The sequence below is a fragment of the Micromys minutus genome (genome assembly GCF_963924665.1).
Source record: "Micromys minutus genome assembly, chromosome: 26".
Lineage (NCBI taxonomy): Eukaryota > Metazoa > Chordata > Mammalia > Rodentia > Muridae > Micromys > Micromys minutus.
In genome coordinates, this window is record NC_137961.1 from 8,846,492 (window position 1) to 8,872,427 (window position 25,936).

Consider the following 25,936-nt stretch of genomic DNA (forward strand, 5'->3'; position numbering starts at 1 on the left):
CATTCAGTAGTAGACCTGATAAGGTTGTATAGAGGCTAGAAGCTTCCAGGACTAGGCCTACGTTAGCAGACAGAGGCAGTAAGCCTTGGAGGGAACAATTACATGGGGTAAATAAAAGTTACTTTACAGGTTAGTCTTTTGTCAACTCAACTATAATTATCTGGGAAGATGAACATCTGTAGAGAAATTACCTCCTTCTAATTGTCTGTAAGCCAGTCTGTGGGGTATTTTCTTGAGTAATGATTGATGTGAGAGGACCCAGGCAACGTACTGCCACCTGCCTAGTTCACTTTCAGGCAACCTGCCCAGTTGACTGTAAGTAATGTCAGTCAGGGCAGGTGGTCCTGGGTGAATAAGAAAGCAGGCTTAGCAAACTATGAGTTTTCCTTCATGGCCTCTAAGAGCTTTAGTTCTTGTCTCCAGATTCCTGCTTAAGTTCCTCCCCTGACTTTTCTTCATGAGGGACTATAATCAGAATGTGTACAACAAACAAATCCTTTCCTCTCCCAAGTTGTTTTTTTTTTTGGTTACAGTTTTTTTTTTTTTTTTTACCATAGCAGTAGAGAACAATACAAGCCTAATACATATTATGGGTGCAGAACGTTACTGAGTACTCAAAAGCACTGAAGAGTGCTAACCTAGAAACCAGCCCGTGGGGGAGCCCAGGGGTCAAATGTAGGGTAATATAAATATAAATGAATAGTAGTAGATTGCAGTTCATCATACAGAATAAGGATCCACAAAAGACAGTGTTTTCTTACTGTTTGGTGATATTTTGAAGGGCAAAGAAATAAAGTTTGTATTCATCACTATAAAGACTGAGCTGAGCAAAAATAATGGATACTAAATTAGAGGAGGGAATCTTATAAAATATAAGACAGATCCAGGGTCTTAAAATCTCTCAGAGTAACTCTTACAAGAGGAACAACAAACTTTTATTGGGTATGAGACTAATACACTTAGGGAGTATCCCAACTGTGGATGCAAAACCTGATCTAATAAGAAAACAGTTAAGAATCAGAAAAAGGAACTCACCACTGGAAACAAAAGGGGAGTGTTAGGTCTTAAACCCAGACATTCCGAAGTGGACCTGGCTGCTAGGCTCTCTCTGCACACCCGAGTCTGTACTTGTTACAGGACCTTTCAGACTGGCAAAAATTCTCCAGCCAAGAGCTGGGTTGCCTTTCCCCTGGGTGTTCTTCCCTACATTAATCTAGCCATTTTTGTTACTTTTCTTTTGGGTTTCCTGATGGTTGCAGCTGCTTTCCCCTCTCCCTCTTCAACATATGGTTTAGGGTGACTGACCACTAGACAGACTCTCTCAGATGCCTTTGACTCGGGCTATGACTCCCCTTTATCTACAATAAACTTTCTCCTTCAGTGTACCTAGGAGCAGTCATTTCCTTCCATTTAATTTCTTTTATTCATTTAGTAGTGTGAATGAGTAGGGACTGGAACAAATGAGTTCCCTCCCAAAGAACTGCTCCGAACCAAGCTGCTGATATGACTCTCCTAAGGTATGTAAGGTCACTTGTTTCTGCTGGCTTCTGCTACTCACAAAATTTGATTCTAGAGTCTGGTTCTTCAAACTGCTGCTTCCTCTCCCTGCTTTCTCTGGACTCTGGTTTGGTATGGCATGTTCCTCTGGCTTCTCTAACCTATACCTCTAGCCTACATGGCTGTAATCACAGTACTTGATAGGTACAGACAGGAGACTCAGGAGTTTAAGGTCATCACTTGCTAGACTGAGTTCAAGATTAACCTGGACTAAATGACACCTTACCTAAAATAAATAAATAGTAACAAAACAGAACAAACCAAGAGAAATCTGTTATATTCTCCGTCGCAGAAGAAAAAAATAAGGCTGTAAGAACTGACTGAAAGGGAGGGATAGGGAAAGAATTGTGGGAAGGAGTGATTGAGAGGGAAACAGTAAGCAGGATATACAAAACAAAAAAAAAAAACAAAACAAACAAACAAAAACAATCCCTATACGTGATTCTGGACTGAATATTGGGGGTTAAAAAAAGCATAAAGACATTATTGTGTGTCCTAGTTTGTTTCTCTTTTGCTGTAATTAAACACTGACCAAAAGCAACTTAGGTAGGAAAGAGTTTATTTTGCTTACTATCATTGAGGGAAACCAAGGCAGAAACTGAAGCAAGGTAGGAACCAGAATGAAGCAGAGATTCTGGAGGAATGCTGCTCTCTAGTTTGCTCTCCATGGCTATTTGCTTTCTTGTACAACTAAGAATCACCTGTCCAGTGGTGTCACCTTCACAGTGGCCAGGCCTCCCATATTAATTATTAATCAAGAAAATGATCCACACACTTGCATACAGGTCAGTCTTATGATAGCACTTTCTCAGTTGAGGTTTCCTCTTGTTAGCTAACCCTAGCTTGTATCGAGCTAACAAAAAATTAAGAAGTACACAGGGACAGCAACAGTCTAGAGCATGGACGACTGTAAGTTTCATTACACCAAAATATGGTATTACACCGAAGCTTGTTTTTGTTTTTTAGAACTGTTTAAGAAAAATATACTTGGGCTGGGAATGCTAGCACATGCCTATGGAGACATGTCAGTCTCCAGACACTCTAGAGACTCAGGCAGGATCCCAAGTCCCAAGCCAACTTACCAACATAATGGGAGCCTATCTCAAATAAATGAGGGATACTAAGACAGAAAAGGAAAAGCTTGTTCTGGGATGTATAATTAAATATTACAAAAGAAAAGAAGACATTTAACCTACTATCAGACAAAAAGGAAGAAAGAAAGAAAGAAAGAAAGAAAGAAAGAAAGAAAGAAAGAAAGAAAGGAAGGTAGAAAGAAAAGAAAAAGAAAAAAGAAAAGAAATGGGGGATGGAGTGATGGCTCAGTGGTTAGAGCACTGGCTGCTCTTCCAGAGGTCCTGAGTTCAATATGGCAGCTCACAACTGTCTATAACTCTATTTCCAGTAACTCCAGTTCCAGAGGTTCTGACACTCTCATATAGACATACATGCAGGCAAAACACCAATGCACATAAAATATTTTAAATTAAAAAAGAAATGACTATTAAAAAATAATAAAAACTGACCTGGACAAAAGCAAAGGTAGTCATTATTGTCTACTTGCTAAAAGTTTTCTAAAAGTTATTTTAGAATCCCTTCTGAAATCATGCACAACCTTTCCCAGAGAACATATCTACAATTAAAACTGCCAGAGACCACAGAGTTAATAAACTAGGCTACATACAACATTCAGGCAAATTAAACTAGGCCCCTCATCCTTATTACAAAGCACTAATTTCACTAAATCTAGATTTATAGATCTAAAAAGAAAAGCAGCAAGCATTTGAACAAGCCAGGACATCATAAACATGTTGAAGCATCAATCAATTTTACCTAATAATTTTTTCCAGGATTTGATGAGAGATTTGGCTAGAGATGTGACTTCTTCATCTGTACTCTGCTTGCGAATAGCATTGACAGACATTCCAATTCTCGTGGACTGCAAGGCAACAACAACAAATGTCCATCAATGCTGTTTCAAACAATTCGTATTTCTTCTCTTTCCAACTCTCTACTTCATAATTTAAAACTTCAAATATTTGCATCCTGTTGAAAGTACACACTACAAACTTGAAGGACATACATCTTTAGATCATGCATTGGAATGATCAATGCATGGTCAAGTGAGATCAACAACCCTGTAATGTAATATCAAGACTACTGGACTACTGAAATGAAATCAGTCTTTCAGGGAGAAATGAGGTTGAGATGTAAAACATACTTCTACAGAAAAGTAAGCTGAGACACGCATGCCGACAACTGAATGACTATATTTACACTACATTCCTCAACAGAGTACCCCCAAGTACTGCCTGTAACTTATAACTAAGCTATCCAAACAAAACTTACTATCTAGAGAAGATTAAAAGGAATCTTTATTTTTTGATCCTATATAATCAGCTTATAAATTAGATACTAAAATGGACTTCACAGAATACAGTTAAATTTAATATGCAGTAATATTATATACTAGGATTATAGTAGAATAAATAGGTGTATAAAATTTCCCAAGATCTCTTTAACACTGAGATCACTATAACTATTTTTTAAAGACAAAGAAACTGGCAATACTAATATAACCTGCCCAGCATTATACCATTGCTAATTAGCAAGACTGGAATTTTCATCTATACTTGACCACCTCCAGAATGAATGTTCTTTCCAACTCACTAAAAACCATAAAAGCTATGTCCGCTCAATTATGACCAACAAATAGTGATAGTAAATTATTTAGTAAGTTCATGTTGTTAGTAGACAATCTTTCAAAATGTAGTCTATGGGAGAAAAACATGAAAAAGGAATTTAGTTGTTTAAAAAATAAAGGAAAATCCCTGCTGATACTTTTAAGGTACAAAAGTAAGTATTTAAAAGCTTCTTTTTAAATTATTCAACACAAAAGCAGAAGTTTTGCTCAAGAATTTAGAATATGTAGTGGGCTGCAGTAGCCTGTATTATATCTCACAGAAAGCAAAGCAAAGCAAGAAAGGTTAAAAAGCAAAACAAGAAAAAAAAAGTCCCCAATATTTGGGGTTAGCAAAGCAAGTTTTCTAAAAGAAAACCTAACTTTGGATGTGTGGAAAAAATAACTTGAATTATTCAGTTGTTATGAACTGTAGATTAGTGACTAAATAGTGGTGAAATTTGCATCATAGAAGGTCCGGCAGAGGACCACGGAATAAGGAGAAGAATGAATTGTGCTGTTGGGTGACTGCTGTTTAGTAGTTATCACAGGATGCTTTGATTACTAAAACCAACCATGACCTTCCTTGGCACCTTAAAATGTAGCTTTCTACAGTAAACATGCTTACTTAAGGAAGAAACTATTTAGTTGCATAACAAGAGATCAGGCTCCTGGAGTGGAGTGAAAAATAAAATAATATTTTGTTTTTCCTATAAGGAGCATATACTCTTGAAAAATGTAAGAAAGCAGAGGATGGAAGGTATTTAGCTGGGCAGCCAGGTCTGGATTTGTCTCTCAAGATTTTCCTTAAAACTGGTATCTGAGATTTAACAGATGTTATAAATAGGAGTTTAAAAAGTGGCCCTTGATGCTGTAACAGGAATTACCATCTTATACCACTTCTATTTAAAATCAGGTACACAGAACAGAGAGGGAGAAAAGATAGGAAGACTAAGGATTGGACTGCACAACTTAAACCAAGCTGTGTAAATCATAAATCCTACTCACCAGCAACCACTCACAAGGCCCTCTGTTTCAGGTTCTGAGGACAGAACCCAAGACCTTCTATGTGTTAGGCAAATGCTATACCCCTAGTTGAATAATTAAACTTTCCCCCCACATATTTTGTTTTTAGTTTTCCATTTTCTCCAAGTCCTCCCAGACCCTTTCTACCTCCTTACCCACCTAACTGTATGTTCTCTCTTAAAAAAAAAAAAAAAGCATAAAACCCACTGAAGTGAGCAAAATACTAACTAGTTAAGACCAAAACTGACCAACAAAATGAAGTAAGTTCACAAAACTACCATTGAGTTTATTTTCTGTTGGCCAACTACTCTGAACATGGGAGCTGACCCATGGAGGATGGTGGATATACCAAGTGACATGGGGGGGAGGGATTTTTCCTTTCACCCCAGGGACTGACTGCAGAAAAACTCTTGGTTTATGGTAAAATTCAGTGTCCACTTTGCTTTCTCAATTCTGGAACCCCCATCTGGCTTGAATCTATACATGTTGCCAGTCTCTGTTGAATTAATATGTATATTAGTCCTGTTGTATCTGGCAGACACTGTTTCTTTGGAGTCATCCATTAACTGTGGTTCTTTTTTTTTTTTCTTACAACTTTATTTAAAACAAAAAGAGATACATGTACAGATTTTTTAAAGCATTTTGGTATAAAACTACATGAATATATTTTTGTCAGTACTTGTTTTTAAAGGTTTAATAGTATGCATTGAAATCTTACTAGTTACCATAAACATAAAGTACATGTAAAACAAGACGTAACATGGAAATAGTCAAAGTTTTCTTGGTGTGTATAGATTAAACATAATAATTTTTAAATACCAAAAATTGCCACAAGGTTATCTTCTTAGCTCTTGAGTTATTAATAATTTAAGGTCTAGGTGTACCCCACTCTGAGAGGGTGCTATACACTTGATGTTAGTTTTGTTTTTTTTCTAAGAACTGAGGCTTCCACTTTTTGGCCTTTCTTTTTTGAGCTTAATATGATCTGTGGGTTGTTTCTTGGGTATTCAGAGCTTTCTGGGGCTAGTATCCAATTATCAGTGACTACATATTATGTCTGTTCTTTTGTGACTGGGTTACCTCACTCAGGATGATATTCTCTAGATACATCCATTTTCCTAGGAATTTCATAAAGTCATTGTTTCTAGTAGCTGAGTAGTACTCCATTGTGTAAATGTACCACAATTTTTGTATCCATTCATCTACTGAAGGACATCTGAGTTCTTTCCAGCTTCTGGCTATTATAAATAAGGCTGCTATGAACATGGTGGAGCATGTGTCCTTATTGTGTGTTGGAGCATCTTTGGGGTATATGCCCGGAAGTGGAATAACTGGGTCTTCAGAGGTAGGACTTAACTGTGGTTCTTAATAATGTCTTCACTTCTTCTCCCAAGCTTTGAAAAGGGTTTGATGAGAGCATCCCATTCAGGACTCCAAAAGTCTCTCACTCTCTATATATACTGTCTAGTTGTAAGTCTCTGAATTAATTACCATCTATTACAAAAAGAACCTTCTTTGATGTGGGCTAAGCAAAGTAAGGAACTGATCTATAGGTATAGCAATGTGTGTGCCATTAGAAGTTACTTATTACTGTTCCTTTAGTGAAATAATAGTATTAGGTTTTCTGCTAAGTTCATGACCTATCAAGTCCCTGACCACTTTTCCAGTTTCAAATATAGGTTCCATTTCATGGAGTGGCTCTCAAATCCAATAAAAAAGTGATTGATTACTTACTTCTATAACACTTGTACCAATACTGTACCAGTGATATTCTGCAGGCAGGTCACAGGATTTGTACCTGGGTAATACTGATGACTGACTACCTTTCTCCTTCAGTATCTGTAGTAGCTGTTCCTGGCTGTCAACTTGACTGTATCTGGAATGATCCACAATCCAGAATCGGAAGGCTCACCTGTGATCCTGATCTTGAGGCTGGGAGATACAAGTTTCTGACCTGGGTCTTGGCATGGAGATCTTGAGGCATAGTGGCTATGAATCCCAGAATACTAAGGCAAGGAGATCTCTGAGTTCAATGTCATCTGGGACAAAGCAAGTTCCAGATCCAGGTGTGGTGGTACACACCTTTAATCTGGGACACACCTGCTGGAGACCTACATAAGGACACTGAAAGAAAGGGTCTCTCTCTCTCTTCGCCTGTTTGACTTGTGGGACTGAGCATCTGCTAGATCCTTGGACTTCCATTTACAGCTGCTGCTGACCATTGTGGGGGAGTTGGACTACAGACTGTAAGTCACCAGCCACTTCTCTTACTATACAGAGACTGCCCATAAGGTCTGTGATCTAGAGAACCCTATTATCACACCAGCACCATAAACAAAAGGAGTGAAGCCTCTAGTCAGGTACCAATTCAACTTCTCCACATTTGTTAAGTATCTTCAGCAACAGATCTTAATGTCAGGTCGTAGAGAGCAGCCCATTAGCCTTGGCAATAACTTTGACTTGACAGGATGTCTCCACTATTATTTGATGACTCCATTTAGATTCCTTCCATATTCTATTTTAGGAAGCATCTACATCAACTACATCAGTAGGTTTCCGTGTAGTTTTTCAGACAGCATTTAGTGTTAGTAGTCCCCCTACTACTTTTCTCCTCTCCTCTCTATGAAGTCCTCCCATTTTATTTTCCCCTTTATTTCTTTGTAACACTGCTCTCCCTTCCTTGGGAGGTCCTCCCCTCCCTGGTCCCTTACTAGGTACCTAACCTTGGTGGTCATTTGAACTGTAGCATATGTATTGCAGCACACATATTAAAGGCTTAAAAATAACATTCACATATCAGAGGAAACACGCAATACTTGTGTTTTGGAGTCTGGGTTACCTCACTCAAGATTTTTTTTTAGCTCAATCAATTTTCCAAGAAGCTTTAATTTCTTACCAGCTAAACACTCCATTATGTAACTGTACATCATTTTCATTACTCATTTATCAGTTGATAGCCATCTAGGCTGTTTCTGGCTACTATGAACACAGCAGTAATGAACATGAATGAGCAAGTACCTCTGTAGTAAGATGTAAACATTTTTTGGGAACATGCCCAAAAGAAGCATAACTGGATCTTAAGGGAGATCTATTCCCATCTTCCCGAGGAACCTTCACATTTACTTCCATAGTAGCTTAACCAGTCTGTACTCCTACCATAATAGGTAAGTCAGCAAATGTTTCGTGATCTTTCTGACTGAGGTAAGAGAAAATCTTAATGTGATTTTAATTTGCATTTCCCTGATGGATAAAGATGTTGAACATTTCTTTGTTTCTTAGTCATTTGTCTTTTCATTTTTTTTGAGAACTGTTCAGCTCTACACCCCACTTTACAATTGGATTTATGTTATTTTTTAGTTAATTTTATACAAACTAAATATCAACCCTCTGTCAAACATATTTCGCATTCTTTAGGTTGACCCTTTGCCTAAATGATGATGTTCTTTGCCATACAGCTTTTGAAGTTCATGAGGTCCCATTTACTGATTGTTGGTCTTAATGCCTATGTTATTAGGATCCCATTCGGAAAGCGCTTTTCTGTGTCAAGGTGTTCCAAAAATATTTCCCACTTTTCTATTAGATGCAGGTTATCTGGTCTCATGTTGAAGTCCTTGATCCACTTAGAGTTCAGTCTTCAGAACTCAAATACGTATGGATTTATCTGCATTTTTCTCCATGGAGTCTAGTTTGATGAGCACCATTTGTTAGAGATGTTGTCATTTCCTCAGCATGCATTTTTGGCTTCTGTCAAAAATCAGGTGTCTGTACGTGTATGGAATTATGTATTCAATTCCACTGAAACCTGTTTTTAATGCCAATACCATGCTGTTTTTATTATTATTATGGCTGACTCTGTAACAGAAGTTGAAAATCTAGGGCTGGAGAGATAGCTCATTGGTCAAGAGCACTAACTGCTCTTCCAGAGGTCCTGAGTTCAATTCCCAGCAACCACATGGTGGCTCATGACCATCTGTAATGGGATCTGATGCCCTCTTCTGGTTTTTGGTCACCTTAATACAAGCTAGAGTGATTTGAGTACAGGTAGCATCAACTGAGAAGATTATGCCAGCTTGGTAGTGAATCACTTGCTTAGCCTGTGCAAAGCCTTAGACCCTTTGATCCTTGGTTTAAAAATAAATGGCATGCTAGGCATGATGGCACATGCCTGTACTTCTAGGGCATATGAAGGGAGGCTAGAGGTATCATAAGGACAAGTCCTACTTCAAATACATGGTGAGATTCTGTCTCAAATTTTAAATAAAGCTAAAAAAATAACTTGTTTTGCCTAGAATGTTGGGACATTCCTTGAATCCCTAACCTAAGAGGCTGAAACAGAAGGACTGCTGTGAAACTAAGGCCATCCTGGACTGCTTACTGCTCCCACCCCTTCACCCTCATACCACCTCAAATCTTTCCACGTTTACTGCCAATACCGTTGTTATTCCCCTATCAGAGCATGCTTGAAAAACTTCACTAGTCAGCAAGTTTTCCTGTCTTTCAAGTCTCCTTTCAATGTGCAGATCTGGTCTGTATGCCTCCTGCCTCTAGCATTTCCATGTCCTGCATACTCCAATATGCTACACTGCTTCCTCATGCTACTTCTGTCAGAATATTCTTTTATGTCCTGGATGCTGAGGGAGGACCTGATTGGCGACCACCTGTGTGTAGGCTTTTTTAGGCTCTCAGATTTAAGTGACTGTGTTAAGAAGTCAACCTCTAGGGCTGGATAGTTCAGTGGTAAAGATCACTTGACGCTTTTGAGGAAGACCCAGGTTCAATTCCTAGCATCCATATGACAATTCCCAACCCATTTGTTAACTCTATTTATAAGGGATCTGATGCTCTTTTCTGGCACACAGTGCAGACAGAGATACATGTAGGCAAAACAGCCATACATGTAAAATAATAAAACCTTAAAAACAAAACAAAAAAAAAAAAACCTTCCTTCTATTCTACCCCTACTCAGACTTTCTTTATCTGGGTACCTACACTGTTGTTTCTAAGTACAATTTCTTCTCTTAGTCTTTGAGATCACAGGGCAAAGATCTTAGTTTACTGACATTGACAAACCTACCACAACTGTTAACCATAGTAAGTATCCAAATATTTGTTATATAATTAAACTGAAAGAGAAACAATTAGAGATGGATATAAAATGCAAATCCTACCCAGCTTCCACACTTGAATCTACACATCTCTAACTGCAGAATGAGATCACTAAGATTATTTGATGTATTTTTCCCACACAAGCTTAGTACTTCCTGCTAATTGGGAGGTAAGCTCCTGTCCAAAAGGAAAGGGCTGCTGATCCCAGAACTCAGAAATTCATACTTCATGGCTAGTTTCAACTCTTCTCTGGAGTCTGCATGTAGGGTTCCTTTTATTTGGCTTTGTTTCCTATTATAGATCTTTTTGTCCATGTGGTAAAACTTATAGATATCGTCCTCAGAAACATTTTAAATCACATTAAATAAGAAACATAAGGTTGAAAAAGAGCAACTATGTATCAAGCACAGTAATACACTTGCTTCCTTATGTTCATGAAAAAGATATGTCTACTAGAGAAAGCTATTTAGGTTATTGACCACACTCATTTTCCTTTTTAACACTGACTTACTTTCCTACTTTAGATGAAACACTAAGGTTTCAGTACTTACTCTACTAATATTTAGTCATTTGTTTGTATGGCTGATGCTGAAAAAGGGAGAAAAGTAGTGATTCCCTGTTATCCTAACACAAGCTTCATTTGAAATGCTGAAGGTCCAAACCAGGGCCAGTAATATTTATCAGTCATCCCCAAGATTATGTATTTACTGGAGAAATCTGTTTGCAGTTGGGGTGTGACTCAGTCCTAGAACACACCTTTAATCCAAGATCTTTCTGTTTATTATAAACAGGATTAATTAAAGTCAACCATAGGTCAAGAGGTGGAGCATGAAACCAGTTGACAGGAGAAAAGAAACAGTAAGAAGTCAGGAGGAGAAATAAATGAACAGGAAGTAGAAGGAAGGGACATTCAGTTTAAAGGGTTTTTAAGATGACACAGAAAGGGCATTTTCTTTTGGGAAGTCAGCTCTAGAGGAAGGTCAGCTGGGTGCTTTCTCTGCCTCTGAGGTTAGCAGGGCTTTACTCCAGCATGTGGCCTCCTAGTCTTTATTTGGAAAATCAAATATTTGAGATTTTGTTAAAAACAACACACAACCTTAGAAAGTTCTTCTAAATGAGGAACATGTAATGAAGATATTCATTATTTTATGCCAATTACCAATTCAAATTGTGTTGTGTGACACACAGATGCACATACCTGTAGTAATTCCAGGGTCATGGGAATATTCTTAAGCTCTTTCAGTAAATCCAATGCGCCAGCCTATAAAATAAAACAGATTTATTAAATTCCCATGGCAGTAAAGCAAGGATTAGCTTAGTCAATTAGTAACTTGCAGTGGCTTATCTATACACACAAGCACAAAGATACATGTATACATACATACATACACACACACACACACACACACACACACACACACACTCCATCTTAAAATAGAGATTGAAATATCAGAGGCTCCTAACATCCAATTCTGAGTTATGGCTAGCAGTTGTGAGACAATTTTGACTTGTATTCCCAACAGTATACATCCAAATATGTGTTCTGAGAAAAAAAATGTAAAATTTCACAACTTTCACAGGATCTCTCTACATGAGGTAAAGCCAGACTGAGAAAATGGGAGGTCCAAGAGATGCTACAATTCCCCTAGTACTTGTCAACAGGGCAACAAGAAAAAGGCATTGTTTTGTTGAATTTTGTATGAGGTCTGCATTTTAAAGCTCACAATAGCAATCCTACCTGGTTCTTGAAGAATAGCAAAAAGAGCAATTTCTGAAAGAAAATTCAGAATTTACATCTATGTTATGCTTCTAAGATTCTTTACTGCCAATTACCATCTGGAGTCAAAACCATGATGCTGAAGGACAAAACCAATGGAAAAAATTACAAAGCCTGGAATTAAAGAGGAATAAGGGCAACAGTGCCAACCATAGCTTTTGCTCAACTACCAACCTTCATCCTACCCCACTGCTTTGTTTGAGGTCTTGGGCTCACATAAGGTATCTTCCCGGAAGTCCTTCCTCATACTCAGGCAAGGCCTCTTGTTCCAGGGATTCCCACTCTGCACCTTCTGCACTGGGGTTATAAGACAGCTACCATATCTACTTCCAGTGGGGAGAAAAACCTATTTGTCATGTTTTATTCCCTGCCCTTCCGCTCAAAAACAACTTTTAAGTTATGGTACATTTTCTTATAATTCCTTTTTCTTCTGCTTACTGACATGATTTTTTAAAATCATGCACGGTGGTATATGCTTTTAATCAGGATGAGTTCTAATTCCTTACGTGCTTATGTCTAATCTTCCTCCAGATCAAAAACTTTCAAAACAAGAGAGTCTTAAATTCATTTGGCAGCAAAGGTTACTCTCAACATACAGCTAATGGGTCTACTTACCTCACTTAACATTAAGTACACAGTGTTATTATTGAAATGTCAATGTCTGATTACTAGGAGCTGCCCAAATCCCTTTTAGGAGTATCACATGATACATGATAAGGTATCCTAATACCTTGGCAATCTGAAAATTCTGGAATTCCCACGAGTCCAAAGGCTTTTAGTAGATAGTGCATCTATCTGTATTCTCTATCAATGATTGCATTTTTTCTACCAGTATTTCCATGGACTTTCTTAACCAAATCTAAAGATCAATACGAAGTTAACAGATCAATCTTATAAGTTGTTTTTAAAAGCAGCCTCACTCCCAAGGTGTGCATGCTATCTGTCACATATAAAGGTAATCTTTAAAAAAAAAAACCAGTAGGCTGGAGAGATGGCTCAGTGGTTAAGAGCATTGATTCTCTTCCAGAGGTCCTGAATTCAAATCCCAACAACCACATGGTGGCTCACAACCATCTACAATGGGATATGGTTTCCTCTTCTGGGGTGTCTGAAGACAAAGACAGTGTACTCAAATATGTAAATAAATATTTGAAAAAAACCACATCAGCAATTAAGTCATTTTCCAAGTAAAGGTAACAGGTTTACCTTAATTTGACTTTGTTTCTACTCAGATCTCTGGTGAGAGACTATGACAGGAAGAAAATGCTAAGTGACTGATACGGTGCAACAACTTTGACTGTTCTTGACAACTACCATGTGTTCCAAACAGTTGAGTATCTCACTCAAAGTACTTAACAAAATAAACTATGATGAACTGAATGAAACTAGCAAAAAACATATGAATATACAGTAATTCAGTGACAACTTACCTTTAAGAGCTACTGTGTACCAGGTATTGTGCTAAATACTTCAAAAAATGTATGTGTATGCGTGTTTGTGCATATTTATGTGAACACTGTGTGTGTGTCCCCCCTGCAGAGGCCAGAAGAGAGCACTGATCCTCTGGAACTGAAGTTAGAGTTATCTATAAGCCCCCAAAGTGGGCACTGGGAACCAAATCCAGAACAGCAAGTGCTTTTAACAACTGAGCTATCTCTCTAGCTCTTCAACAAATACAACAAATGTGAGATAATACACTCCATTCTCCACTCTGTATGAGCACACAGCAGTAAACAAAACAGCAATCCCTTTGGACTTCAGAGACTGTTATTTTGATGTTGAAAATTGAACCCAGAGCCTCACACACAGGCTAGCCAACCACCAAGCTGTATAACCTGCCTCAGGAGCACAGCTGTGTTTTCCACTCCTCTGGCTCACCACTGATAGTGGTGCTTTCTGAACTCACTACTAAACAAGAAGCTGCATTTCATCCCTTCTCATTTCTGTACCTCCTTGCATCAAGTCCATTGCAGCATCTTCTATAGATAATGATGCAAGAGAAAGAAAGATTCAACTGTACCTTCCTAAGTCACCTTTAGTTCACAGTACTGACTGCAAAATAAACTACAACAATCACACTATTTTATTATATTTTTAGGAATGTTCCCAGAAGTGCTTTTACACACACACACACACACACACAAAATACAAAATTGCAGGGAACCTAATCTATATAAAACTATAGGCTACAAATACCCTTTTCCACATAAAAAGGTAAAACATGTGCTGTGTTTAAAGCCATATTCTTGTTTCCTATTAAAAAGTTGTCCTTTTCAAGCTTCTCATATAATAGACTAACATAGCTAGGAGGTAGAATGGTCAGGTACACAGTGAAGCATCAAACACAGAAAACACCTGATGCAGGACAAGCTGGTGTTTTCTGGAGCCGGGAGATAAAGGCCCCTTGCAGATATTCCTCCAAAATAGACACATATTTCCAATAAATACAAAAAAAAAAAAAAGATGCCCATAGCATTTAATTATAAGACTGTAATTTAATGGACAAATATTAACAGATATTAAAACAATATGGTGATACAGAAACAGTCAAACATTCCTGATGGCAATGTAAAATGGTATGAGCCATTTGGGGGGGGGGCGGGGGTGCTGCATATTTTTGGGGAAGTTTCTCAAATGGTAAAGTGGGTTCGGAGTGTAGGTATAGTTCTTGCCCAAGAGTCCAGCCCCAGGATTAAAAATAAAAGTTAAACATAGATACTACCTGGTTCAGTACTTCTCCTAGGTAGAAAGCTAACAGAAATAAAACCGTCAACACATATATGAGGTTATTAACATTAGTTTGACAGCCCAAAGTGGAAGCAGCACAGATGTACATCAAGTTCACTGCCCAAAACTTAGGCAAACTCTTCATGGCCCAGGCTCTTCAAGAATACAATAAGAAAAGGAAGCTTCTAGAAAAGAAGGTAAGTAGACAGACTGTTAGACTCCACCAGAGTGACTGTCCTGCAAAGTGGAGGTGTACTGTGATGTTACTGCTGTGACAAGTTTTCTAGCCAATAATAAAACTTTAATTGGTTGTTCAAAAACAAAAAAATACCTTGAAAAGTTCTTAACTAGTCAGGATGGGGCTACTAACACATTAATAATAAACACGATTGATAACTCCTGGAGTTAGCAGAAAATGTGGCTTAGAGTACTATTTCAAAAATTGGTAGCTGGTTTAATTGACACCTACTCTACAATTTTATTTAAATGCAATTATATCAAAAATTGTGACAACTATCATGTTTCAAACAGTTTCCATTTTCATGGTCTGAAACAACTTAAAAATAACTCCTGTCACATAAATGCCTATAATCTCATTTATAAAAAAACTTATGTCAGGAGAATCACAAAAGTTCTTGGTCAGCCCAGAGCTCTGTCATCAAACTACCTCATGCTTTTGCACAAAAAAAAAAAAAAAAAAAAAAAGAAGAAATCCTCAAATTGACCTCTGACCTAGTCATGACACACCACACACAGGTTTGAAAATTCTAGAATTTATAGAATGTTATTTTGATCTTTTTATTTCATCAGCCTCTTTGAATTTCAGGACAGGAAAATGAAAGAAAAAGCAATTAAAAGCAGCAGTTTTGTCTTTCTTTTTCAAGGCAAATTTTCATACAGGTTAAGGTTTTTCACTACTACAAGGAATCAAATTTGAGAGTGACTTGAAAAGTCTGTCAGATGTAGTTGGGAAAATAAGTAACCAAGTTAATGTCCCCTGCCCTTGCCCTGACAGTTTTCTCTGTGGCAATCAGGGAATCTCCAGGCAGGGAGATGTTTCCCAATTTAATCCAAAAAAATGTTCAACCTATCGTATAGCCAGAACTCATCTCCTGCATCAGGGAATGAAATGGCTCAATCAGTAAGGAAGATAAAACAACGCTGGCTAATATCCGGAACAGAAAACAAACAGGAAAAGACCAAAATCGCACACGCAATGCACCTGTTTCAGAAAGAGGAACCGGGTGTGTGTGTATGTGTGTGTGTGTGTGTGAAGTGCTCAATTATTTGGTATTAACACTAATTCCTGAGAGGAACCGGGTGTGTGTGTGTGTGTGTGTGTGTGTAGTGCTCAATTATTTGGTATTAACACTAATTCCTGAGAGGAACCGGGTGTGTGTGTGTGTGTGTGTGTGTGTGTGTGTGAAATGCTCAATTATTTGGTATTAACACTAATTCCTGAGCTGGCAGTGAGCGGAAAATCAGCGAGCTCCTGGCTCAATCGAGACGACACAGTATTTAAGCGAAAGTACTTTTACCTTTGACTAGGTTTCTGGGCTCATAAAGCGGATAGACCATGCAAGCCACAGCTGTGCCCTAGCTACAAAAAGAATTCTGCAGAGGGGTTAGTCCCTCTAAAGCACCGCACACATGTAAAAGCATCCCTGCACGGCTTTTCCCTTCGCAAACGGGAACAATCGCTGGTATTTTGAGAATGCAAATTGTGCTGAGCGCCGAACCACAAACCCAGGTGAAGGTGGCCTGAAGAAGGGAGTCAGGGGTGAGGCAAAGGGATGGGAAAGTGGTACACACCGGCGGTCTCCCAAACGGACCAATGAATAACCAGGGGATGTCAGCCGTCCCGCCACTGCCTCGGCACCATACCCACCTACCAGCGGGCGGCTGGTGAGGTGTTTAAACCCTGGCTGTCCAGCGCATCGCACCCAGGCCTACTTGCTAAGAGACGGCGCATTCTCGGTTTGGAATTACGAAGCGGGTCTGAGGCACAGCCGGGATGTATAAACACGCTTCGCGGCCCGTCTGAAACCGGCCGCGCCACCCGGCGGAGGCCACCGTACATTCTCTCAGCCCGCCGAGGGCTCCAGTCCCCGGCGCGCGGCGGCCGTCGCCGGCTCGGACGTGTAACCTCGGAGGGCGCGCGGCCCGGCCCTGACTGACTCCGCGTGAGCCGGTGTCGCGGTCTCGGCCTGCCCGGGGCCCGCCCGCTCACCGCATTCTTTTTCTGCACCATTTTGTCCATCTTCTTGGCGATGCGAACCACTTCGTCCTCCATGGCTCCAGAAGGCCTCCTCTCGCCCGGCCACAGCGGACGGGAAGCGAGAGAAGCTGCGCAGACGCTCGACAAGCCGCGAAGCCGACGGCCTAGGCCTTCCTCACAGAGCCGGCCCGCGGCGGCGGAGGGAAGCGCTCCGCCCCCTAGGCCGTGCCAGTCGAGCGCCGCGCGCTCCGCGCAGGCGTTAACAATCGATCGCAGGAGACTGGAAAGTAGAAGTTGCTCGGTCTGACACGGGCAGTCCTCTTTATCTATTTCCGCCCCCCCTTCAATCCGGAACTTCCGGCCCTGTCGGTGCTCGCCTTGCTGGGCTGTCGAAACTGGACGAACCCGGTTTTCACGCCGGAGAAATGCGGACACTGGGCGGTAGACAGTTATCGGTTCCTAGGAAACCCCTCCAGAAACCGCGCTCTTTGCGACGCGGGGCAGGCATAGCTGAGGGCTTAAGGCGCATGAGCACTGAGGCTTACCCTTGGCCTCAGCCATCCAAACCATCGGATGAAAACCGACTTAGAAGAAGACGTCCTGGAGATTTGTGACTAACAAAAAGCCAAGGTAGAAAACTGACATATATAGTGTCTGGGATTGTTACTTTGTTCCTTGTGTGAAAGTTTTTAATAAATCAGGAGCCAATCAACATTACAGACTTTAAGCCTCAAAATGTCTTCTTCCACCCCACCCCACCCCCGTGGAAAAAAGTAACTAAAACACATTTTGTATTTAATTAAACGTGTAACCAAGCATGAAAGAGGGCCGTGGCGTATAACTAATGCGTATTCTCACACTTTAAGCTTCATTAATGAGCAAATAAAGTACAGCTTCCCAGGGTAACAGTAAATTCCGTGATCAATCAGTTTCTATTGAAAAGAAATAACAGTACCATTTTTCCACCCACAATTCCTGCTTTCCATTGCTTTCTTTGTCCTCACCCCTCAATTTCCTTGTGAGGTAATAAAGAGGGGACGATCATTTTCTCATTTGCAGATGAGAAAGTGGGTCTGTGCCCAGTAAAAATATGTTTTACCAATTCATACTAATCTCAATTATAACAGTATTTCAAAGTTAATTATCATTAATCAAAAATCTACCACTTAGTAAGGTTCTCCCCACACTAAGATAAGAGGCTTTTATGGTTCAAGATATCCGGTCTCCACTTCACTGCCTTGAGGCAGGGTCTTTCCCTGAACTAGAAGTTTGAGGTTGTTGTCAGCTAGGCTGACTGGCGAGCACGTTCTCCAGACTGGCATCTCTTAGACTCCAAGGCATCGTGGTTACGGGAATGCACATCTATGTGCGCCTCGGTTTTCATGCTTGGAAAACAAGTACCCCTGTCCACTGAGCCATCTCCCCAGCCCCAAGTTGATTAATGTGGTAGGAGAGACATGAGGTTTACTGTTTTAACTTTGGTTTTTAGGCAGGGTCTTTTGTCCTGATCTGCTAGGGCTGCAGGCAAGCATATTATCAGGTCCAGAAGAGACTGAGGACAGATAGCTAACTATGGGGCCTATTAGCATACCTGCATGCTCTCTCAGCATCACAAGTATCTGTTAGAGTCCGGACATCCAGCATCCTAGCCCCTTACCCTGAAATTCTCCATCTCCTGGCTTCCTTCCCCACAGCTTCTGGTTCCTATATAAAACTGTCGTTTCGGCATGCTCCATCTTGGTGCTTGGTCCTCTTACCCTGCCCACCCCTCTCATGACCTAGTCCAGTCTGCTGGCAGCGGGGGTTCTGTCTACTTTCTCTCCCTGCTCTTGACTCTTCATGTTTCTGGCTGTACTCTCCCTATAATACATTCCCCCCTACAATACAGTAATAGAGGTCATACCCTCACTTTATACATTTATCCACTCCAAAAAAAATGCATAATTGTGCCTGATTTTTTTTTAAAGATTTACTTTTATGTGTGAAGGCCAGGTGCCTGTAGGAGCCAGAGGAGGGTGTCAGGTGCCCTGGAACTGGATTTACAGGCAGTTGTGAGCCATTATGTTGGACTCCGAGTCTTGTTTCGCTGCTCCCAGAGTCGCCTTCCACTTAAGTCCAACATACTTAAGGTTGAGGTTGCTTACCAATACTTTGAAACAGCTCCACTGGCAGTGAATAAAAGCCCATATGACTTATTTAGACTTCTTGGGAGTCCTTTCAGGTACCCCATAACAAAGATAAATCTCAGAAGCAATGGCCAGATCCCAAGTCATGCAAAGTAACGATTGTCTTCCAATGCATTAAAATTGTTATTTCTTTTACTTTGAAGCTACTTTAGGTTCAACTGACAATTTTTAAAACATATATTTATTTATATAAGTACTCTGTTGCTGTCTTCAGCCACACCAGTAGAGGACATCAGATCCCATTACAGATGGCCGTGAGCCATCCTGTGGTTCGGTGAGAATTGAACTTAGGTCCTTTGGAAGATCAGTCAGTGATTTTAACTGCTGAACCATCTCTCCAGTCCTCCTTTGACAATTTTTAGCCTGTGATTTTTTTTTTGTTTTGTTTTGTTTTAACTATGGCTAATTTACTCAGTATTTCAATCTTTAGGATGGGATTGTAAATGGAGTCTTTCCTTAGTTGCTGTTTCAACCTACACACTGCCCGTGTTTATAAAAGCAATGGATATTTTTGTATTGATCTCTTCTAAATTTGTTGGTTTATTTACTCTAGTGTTTTGTTTTATTTTGTTTTTTTTCTAATTTGGTTATTGAGACAGGCTGTGTGGTTGGCCTCTGTTGATCACCATTATCATAGAGCCAAGCAGTTGCCATTATGAGTTCAATTGTATCTGACTGAGAGAGCTCACCATAGCTGAGCTTGCCGACTGCCTCAGGTTCCTGGAGAAGGGCTAGTCTGCAGGCTGGAAAGGATTAAGGGGGCAGGGAAGGGGCAGACATTCCCTTGTGCTTGCTTTAGGATCATCCGTGCACTGTGAATAAGCCTTATAAACTCATTGGTTACCCACAGTTAATTTTTTGTCCTTAGAACTTTAGGAGTGTGTTGCGGTAAATATTAAAATGATAGCTTAACCTGAGGTCTCTTTCCACAGACAACACTAGTGCGGAGCCTTGCACACACGTCGTCCCCACATGACTTGGCACTCCAGGCCACCTCTAAGAACTCGGGAACGGTTCACTCCACTGTCCCTGTTGTTTCTGTCCTGGGTGGATACGACCACCAAGGCATCTTTCTTTCCCTCCACCACCCGGCACAAACATGACTCCAAAGCCTGGTAGCTTTTTAAGTAGGTTTATATATGAAAATCCTCAATCCACAAACTCTCTACACAATAAGCTTACATCCAGTGGACAAGGATCACCTTAACATAAATCTACAGGAGTTGGTAGATAATACCTATGTGTACTCCCAGGGTGAAAATACCCAAGCTTATTGTGTAACTGAGGCTGACCTTGAATTTATTTTCCTGCCTCTACCTCCCAAGCACTAGGCTGATCACATTTAGCTAGCATCCTTATTATTTTTTTTTTAATAGCCTTGCAGGTGGTGGTGTTACTGAAGGCTTTTAATCCCAGCACTCTGGAGCAGAGGCAGGTGATCTCTGTAAGTTAACCCAACCTGGGCTCCAGAGTAAGCTGAAGGGACAGCCAGTGGCCGACATAGTGAGAAACCGTCTCAAATATAAGCATAAAAGTGCTGAGGTAAAAACCACAGCTTTCACCTCAAAGGAAATTATATATATGCATGCTTATTATAAAATATATATGTATACACACACATATATATGCATGCTTATTATAAAATATATATACATGCTAATTATAATTATATATGTATACACATATATATGCATGATTATTATAAAATATATATATACATGCTTATTATAAATTATATATATATGTATGTACACACACACACACACACACACACACATATATATATATATACACATGCTTATTTTGGAGCCATTTGGAACCATGGCCAGGAACACAGTTTATTCCAAATTCCTAATTCCAAAATGGAAGCAGTTTCACAGAAGTTCACAGGTTTGTAGTTGTACAGAAGAGAAAGTCATAAATCAAGGCAAGTGTAAAATACATTGGTGGACTGCAGGATGAAGCTTTTGGGTTGATGGAAGCTAACAGTCTGCTAAGATTCGAAAAGGTTTATCTATTAGTCTCCAGATTTTAGTTTAGACACAGAAGTGGGTGAGAATCAATTCTTTCGGAGGGCTTGAACTAGCCCGGGTTTAGGTGGGTATGGAAAATTCAATCTCTTCACAGTACTGCAGTTCTGAAGAAGTACATCTGGAGCCCTACAACTTCTAGTATGTTCTACTCTACAAATAAAACTAGTTCTCTTTTCCTTGCCTTTGACTAGAGTTGGAAAACTTTCTTTCCTTTGTGGAGTATAATATCCATTGTTTTTTTTTTTTTTTTTTTTTTTTTTTAAGAGACACATATGGTATTCCTACTTCTAATTTGATTTGGTGTTGATGATCTAGGTGTTATTTTTACTAGTTTCCTGCTGAAAGACTAACTCTATTTCCCAGCTTCCCTTACGGACTAAATCATTCTCACCCATTTGGACATCAGAACACACAGGTGACATGACGCCCCCTTGATGTGAATAAATATGGTCATTACGCCCCCTTCTCCTGCCTTCTCTCTGTTGCTGGTAAAAAGTAAATGACTCTAACACTATTAATGTTACATACATATCTGGTTTTGTATGTTGAGCCACTTTTACATTCTGGATAGCCTAGACTTTTAGATATGCTCTTAGATTGGGTTTGCTTGCTTTTAAGGTTAAAAAAAATCTTTACTAATCAAGAATAGGATCTTATAGTGTGGCCTTGGTAGTTGGTATTACTGGTGTCAGACTGTCTCAAAAGGGCTGTGCTTTCATGTAGTTTGATACAGGTGAAAAAGTCTTCTTATAGGAAGGTCAGAATTACAATGTGAAAATCTCAGGTGACTGCAGCACCTTATTAGAGTCAGTAAAACATCCCACTGAGAGGGAAAACATGTTCATTCAGATGGGCTAAGCACAAGAGCTGTTCTATAGGCAGGAAAAAAGCTGAAAGAAGCAGAAATTAAAAAAAAAAAAAAGATTGGTCAGTTACTTTCCTTGTAAACTAGGACAGAGAGAACAATTTTAAAAAGAAGTCAACATTATGTTATGCTACTTTTGTGTGAGGACTGAGGATTGTGAAATTTACTAGCCAAACTGAAATTTACTGGCTTATCTGGTAAATTTGTTTTTCCCCAGCCCCCACCCCCCCAAAAAATCTAGGAAGGTCAGATAAAAGAGTTTTCACTTTGAGCTAAGAGGCTCCACTGATACATAGCCTGGTATTATGCTGGGCTCCAGGGAAGTTTAGACTAGCCAAAAACAGTGGTGTCTTGTAGATTTCTCTTCAGCTGATAGAATTCAATCACTTTAAATCCCAGACTGAGTTCCCGCTATAATGGGAATGATGTAAATAAATATCTATAATACGGAGTTCCCTGTATAAGGAATAGCAGACATATCTTTACCAAGTACTAAAAATAACATCCAGTCACTGCTAATTCTCATGTGAGCTGATTGCAAATGTCTGCCTGTTGCAGATGTGTGTTTTGGTTGTGTTTTGAAGTGATTTAGAGGGAAAATTGGCCAGGAAGCAAGCAAGTAATGAGAGCTCAGGAGACCAGGCAAGGAATTTAATTACACTCAGAGGCTCAGATCTGGTAGGGTTAACCATCTGGTCTTGGAGGAGACACCACTGTACCTGAGAAGGTGCAGGTCAGAGAGCTTAGCTGCCACGTAGGAGCCTGAGGGCTGCCTGACTGGGTCTGGGGCAGCAAAGATGGAATATGTGTAAGTAATGACTTGGCAATATTAGAGGGAGGTGGATTAACCATGTGGAGGTGAGGAAGTGGCCCAGCCATTGAGCTGTTTAAGGCACATCAAATTATAAAGGCTGTGTTGTGTATGTCTTCCATTCGGGAACCCAGAACACTGGGGCAGGTATGGAGGAAGCTGCTGGAAGATGGACTGAGTGGATTAATTGGGCACTGCTATATAGCCTAACTTGTTTTGAAATTGTGCCATTTAGCATTCTCACCAGCGCTGTACTAGACACCCAATCTCTCCACATATGTATCATACTTGGCATATTTTTAAATTTTCATTTATTTCTGTGTATTTGTGCATGCACAATACTTTTTTTTTTTAATGTTTAGTTCTTTCCTTCCAGCATGTGGTGCCAGGAATTGAACTGAGCTCATCAGACTTGAAGCAGATGCATTTACCTATTGAGTAATGTCACCAGCCCCATTACTGTCATTTTATTTTAGATGATCGAAGGTATGCCAGTCTTACTGTGGCTCTAACTTACAGTTCCTTTATGGTTTGTAATATCAATCATTTCCTTAGCCATTTATATAGCTCAGTGATATGTTTTTAAAAATTAGATTTTTTTAATGTTTAAAGAACCACTTACAGGGTTTATATTAATTATCAGTAGTCTGCAAATATTTGTTTTTGGAGACAGGGTCTTACTCTGTAGCTCTGGCCTGGTCTTGAACGCACAGAAATCCATCCAGCTCTCTGGGTTAAATGTGTACCACCAACCCCACACTTGCTTGGCTTTTTTCTGGATGGGCTTGTTGAAAGAGCCAACTTTTTAACTTTGTCCAAGGTTAGGGTTTAGAGAGAAATGCTCTCAATGGTTATCTACTTACTCAACCCTTTGCTTTTGTTGGCTCCCCAGAAGCTGGGGTTATAAGGACTTGTGAGCTGCCAGACAGAGTCCTGGGATTTGAACTTGGGTCTTCTGGAGTAGAGCTGCCCTCTACACCACACACTGCGCATATTTTAAATAGTCACTGTGTGAGTATATCCTGAAGTGGTTCCAAACTAAGACAATGCCTGTTCATTCTTTTCTGAAAACCATTTTTGTACTTCAGTTCATTCTATGGCATTCTGTTTATCTGGCCCACTTTTGAAATTTGAATCTTTCAGGTGTTTTTACTACTTTTCCACCAAGATCTTTCACTGGAGTGGCTAACTTTCACCACCTTCCACTGCCCCCAAATCTGCATTTTCATGCTGTTTCTCCCTGCTGTCTTTGATAGTCTCATACACTGGGCTGGAGAGATGGCTCAGCAGTTAAGAACACCGACTGCTCTTTCAGAGGTCCTGAGCTCACAACCATCTGTAATGGGATCTGATGCCCTCGTCTGCTGTGTCTGAAGATATAGCGTACTTATATAAATAAAATAAACAAATCTTTTAAAACAATCCATATATAATACATTACATACATATTAGATTTATAATGCACATTATAAATTTAAGACCAGCATGCATGTGAAAACAAGTTTCTGGTTAAAGAATTTTGGAAGAACAATCTCTCCCCTTTTACAATTTAGTGTACAGGTCCAAAGAAACAAGTGTCCTTTATTTTGTTTTCTTTTTGTTGTTGTTGAAAGCGAAGTTATTTTCCTAGTTTACCTTGTGTGGAACCTCTAGAGGATCGTGGTTCTGTAGCAGAGATTTCCACATCTTTCCTCATCTGAGCCCAAAGCTGTTTCATTAACTCTCTAAGGCTCTGGAGATCACAGTTTCTGCATGGTGTGATGATTTGCATCATAATCTGACTCAGCATTTTAAAGGCGTTTTATAGCATATGAAATATATCTTTGTTTTAACACTGCCCTATGGGGGCACATGTAAGATGGTAAACACCGGAGTTCGGCAAACTGACCTGAATGCCAACAGTTCTAGTCCCAGGCAGCATTTATCTCCACTTATCTCTGTGCCCTTTCTTCCTTAAGATTTAGGTACTTTTACAAAACTGAAATGTTCTTATTAGGTGTGTCAAGGGTCGCATGCATTTATTTCCAAAAAGTAACTTAAGACCTACTGCAAAAGCTGGCAAAATTCTGTTGTTCATGACTACAATTAATTAAGCATGGAATGTATTTTCTAAAAATAAGGCTGATGAAATAAATATCAACACTCGAAGTTAGGGTTATTATTCAGCGGACTATTTGCCTAGTGAATCCACAAGAATCTAGGTTTGATCTTTGGTACTGCATAAGCAAATAATTCAAAAATAGAACATAAGCTGGGTATGGTGGCCCATACCTATAATCATTGTGGAAGCTGAGGCAGGAGGACCGCTGGGAGTTCCAGGGCAGCCAGAAGTATATTACAAGACCTTACCTTGACTCAAAAATAAATCGGCAAGACTGGATGCTAAAAATGACAGTACTTTTGTTACACATCTCAGCATTAGTTCCTTTTGTTGTTGCTGTGATACAACAGTAACCAAATCAATGCACTGAGGGAAACAAAGAGCTTGTTTTGGCTTACTATTCTAGAGGGTAAGGAGCCTATCAAAGCACACAGAAGCAGGTTAATCTCTGTGACTTTGGGGCTAGCCGAGTCTACGTAGTGAGCTCCAGGACAGACAAACTATGTAGGGACCCTGTGAGAAGGCACTGCAGCCATCAGTGGGCATGGTGGCAGGAGCTGGAAGCTGAGAAATCACTCAAGCACAAGCTTGAAGCAGAGAAAGCAAACCCGGAGTGGGACAAGGCTTTCAACTCTCACAGCCTGGCCACAGCGATGCGCTCCTTCCAGCTAGCCTGCCCTCCACACAGCACCACCAACCAGGGATGGAGCCTATGGTGACAGTTCTTACTTCAAACCATCACAGACCCTCCTACCATTAGGCCTATATCAAAATCAAACAGGCAGAATCACAAAAAGGTAAGCTGTCAACTTCAAGTAATCAAAACCAGAAAAAGAAACACTTTCTAGCACA

At 39.9% G+C, this 25,936-nt stretch overlaps 1 protein-coding gene across 2 annotated transcripts in view; it reads right to left on the bottom strand.

Moving 5' to 3' along the window:
• Positions 1 to 25,936, bottom strand: part of LOC308437522 (transcription elongation factor A protein 1) — a 67,930-nt gene that overhangs the window by 13,540 nt on the left and 28,454 nt on the right. The window contains exons 1-3 of one of the 2 annotated variants that reach the window (XM_080938603.1): positions 17,101 to 17,294; positions 11,565 to 11,627; positions 3,388 to 3,493 (exon numbers count right to left, since the gene is read on the bottom strand). In XM_080938603.1, coding sequence (XP_080794729.1) covers positions 3,388 to 3,493; positions 11,565 to 11,627; positions 17,101 to 17,163 — 232 coding nt within the window. In that variant the 5' untranslated portion in view covers positions 17,164 to 17,294. Of the gene's footprint in view, positions 1 to 3,387; positions 3,494 to 11,564; positions 11,628 to 17,100; positions 17,295 to 25,936 lie in introns of those variants that run through there. The other variant, XM_080938605.1, reaches the window with a different exon arrangement.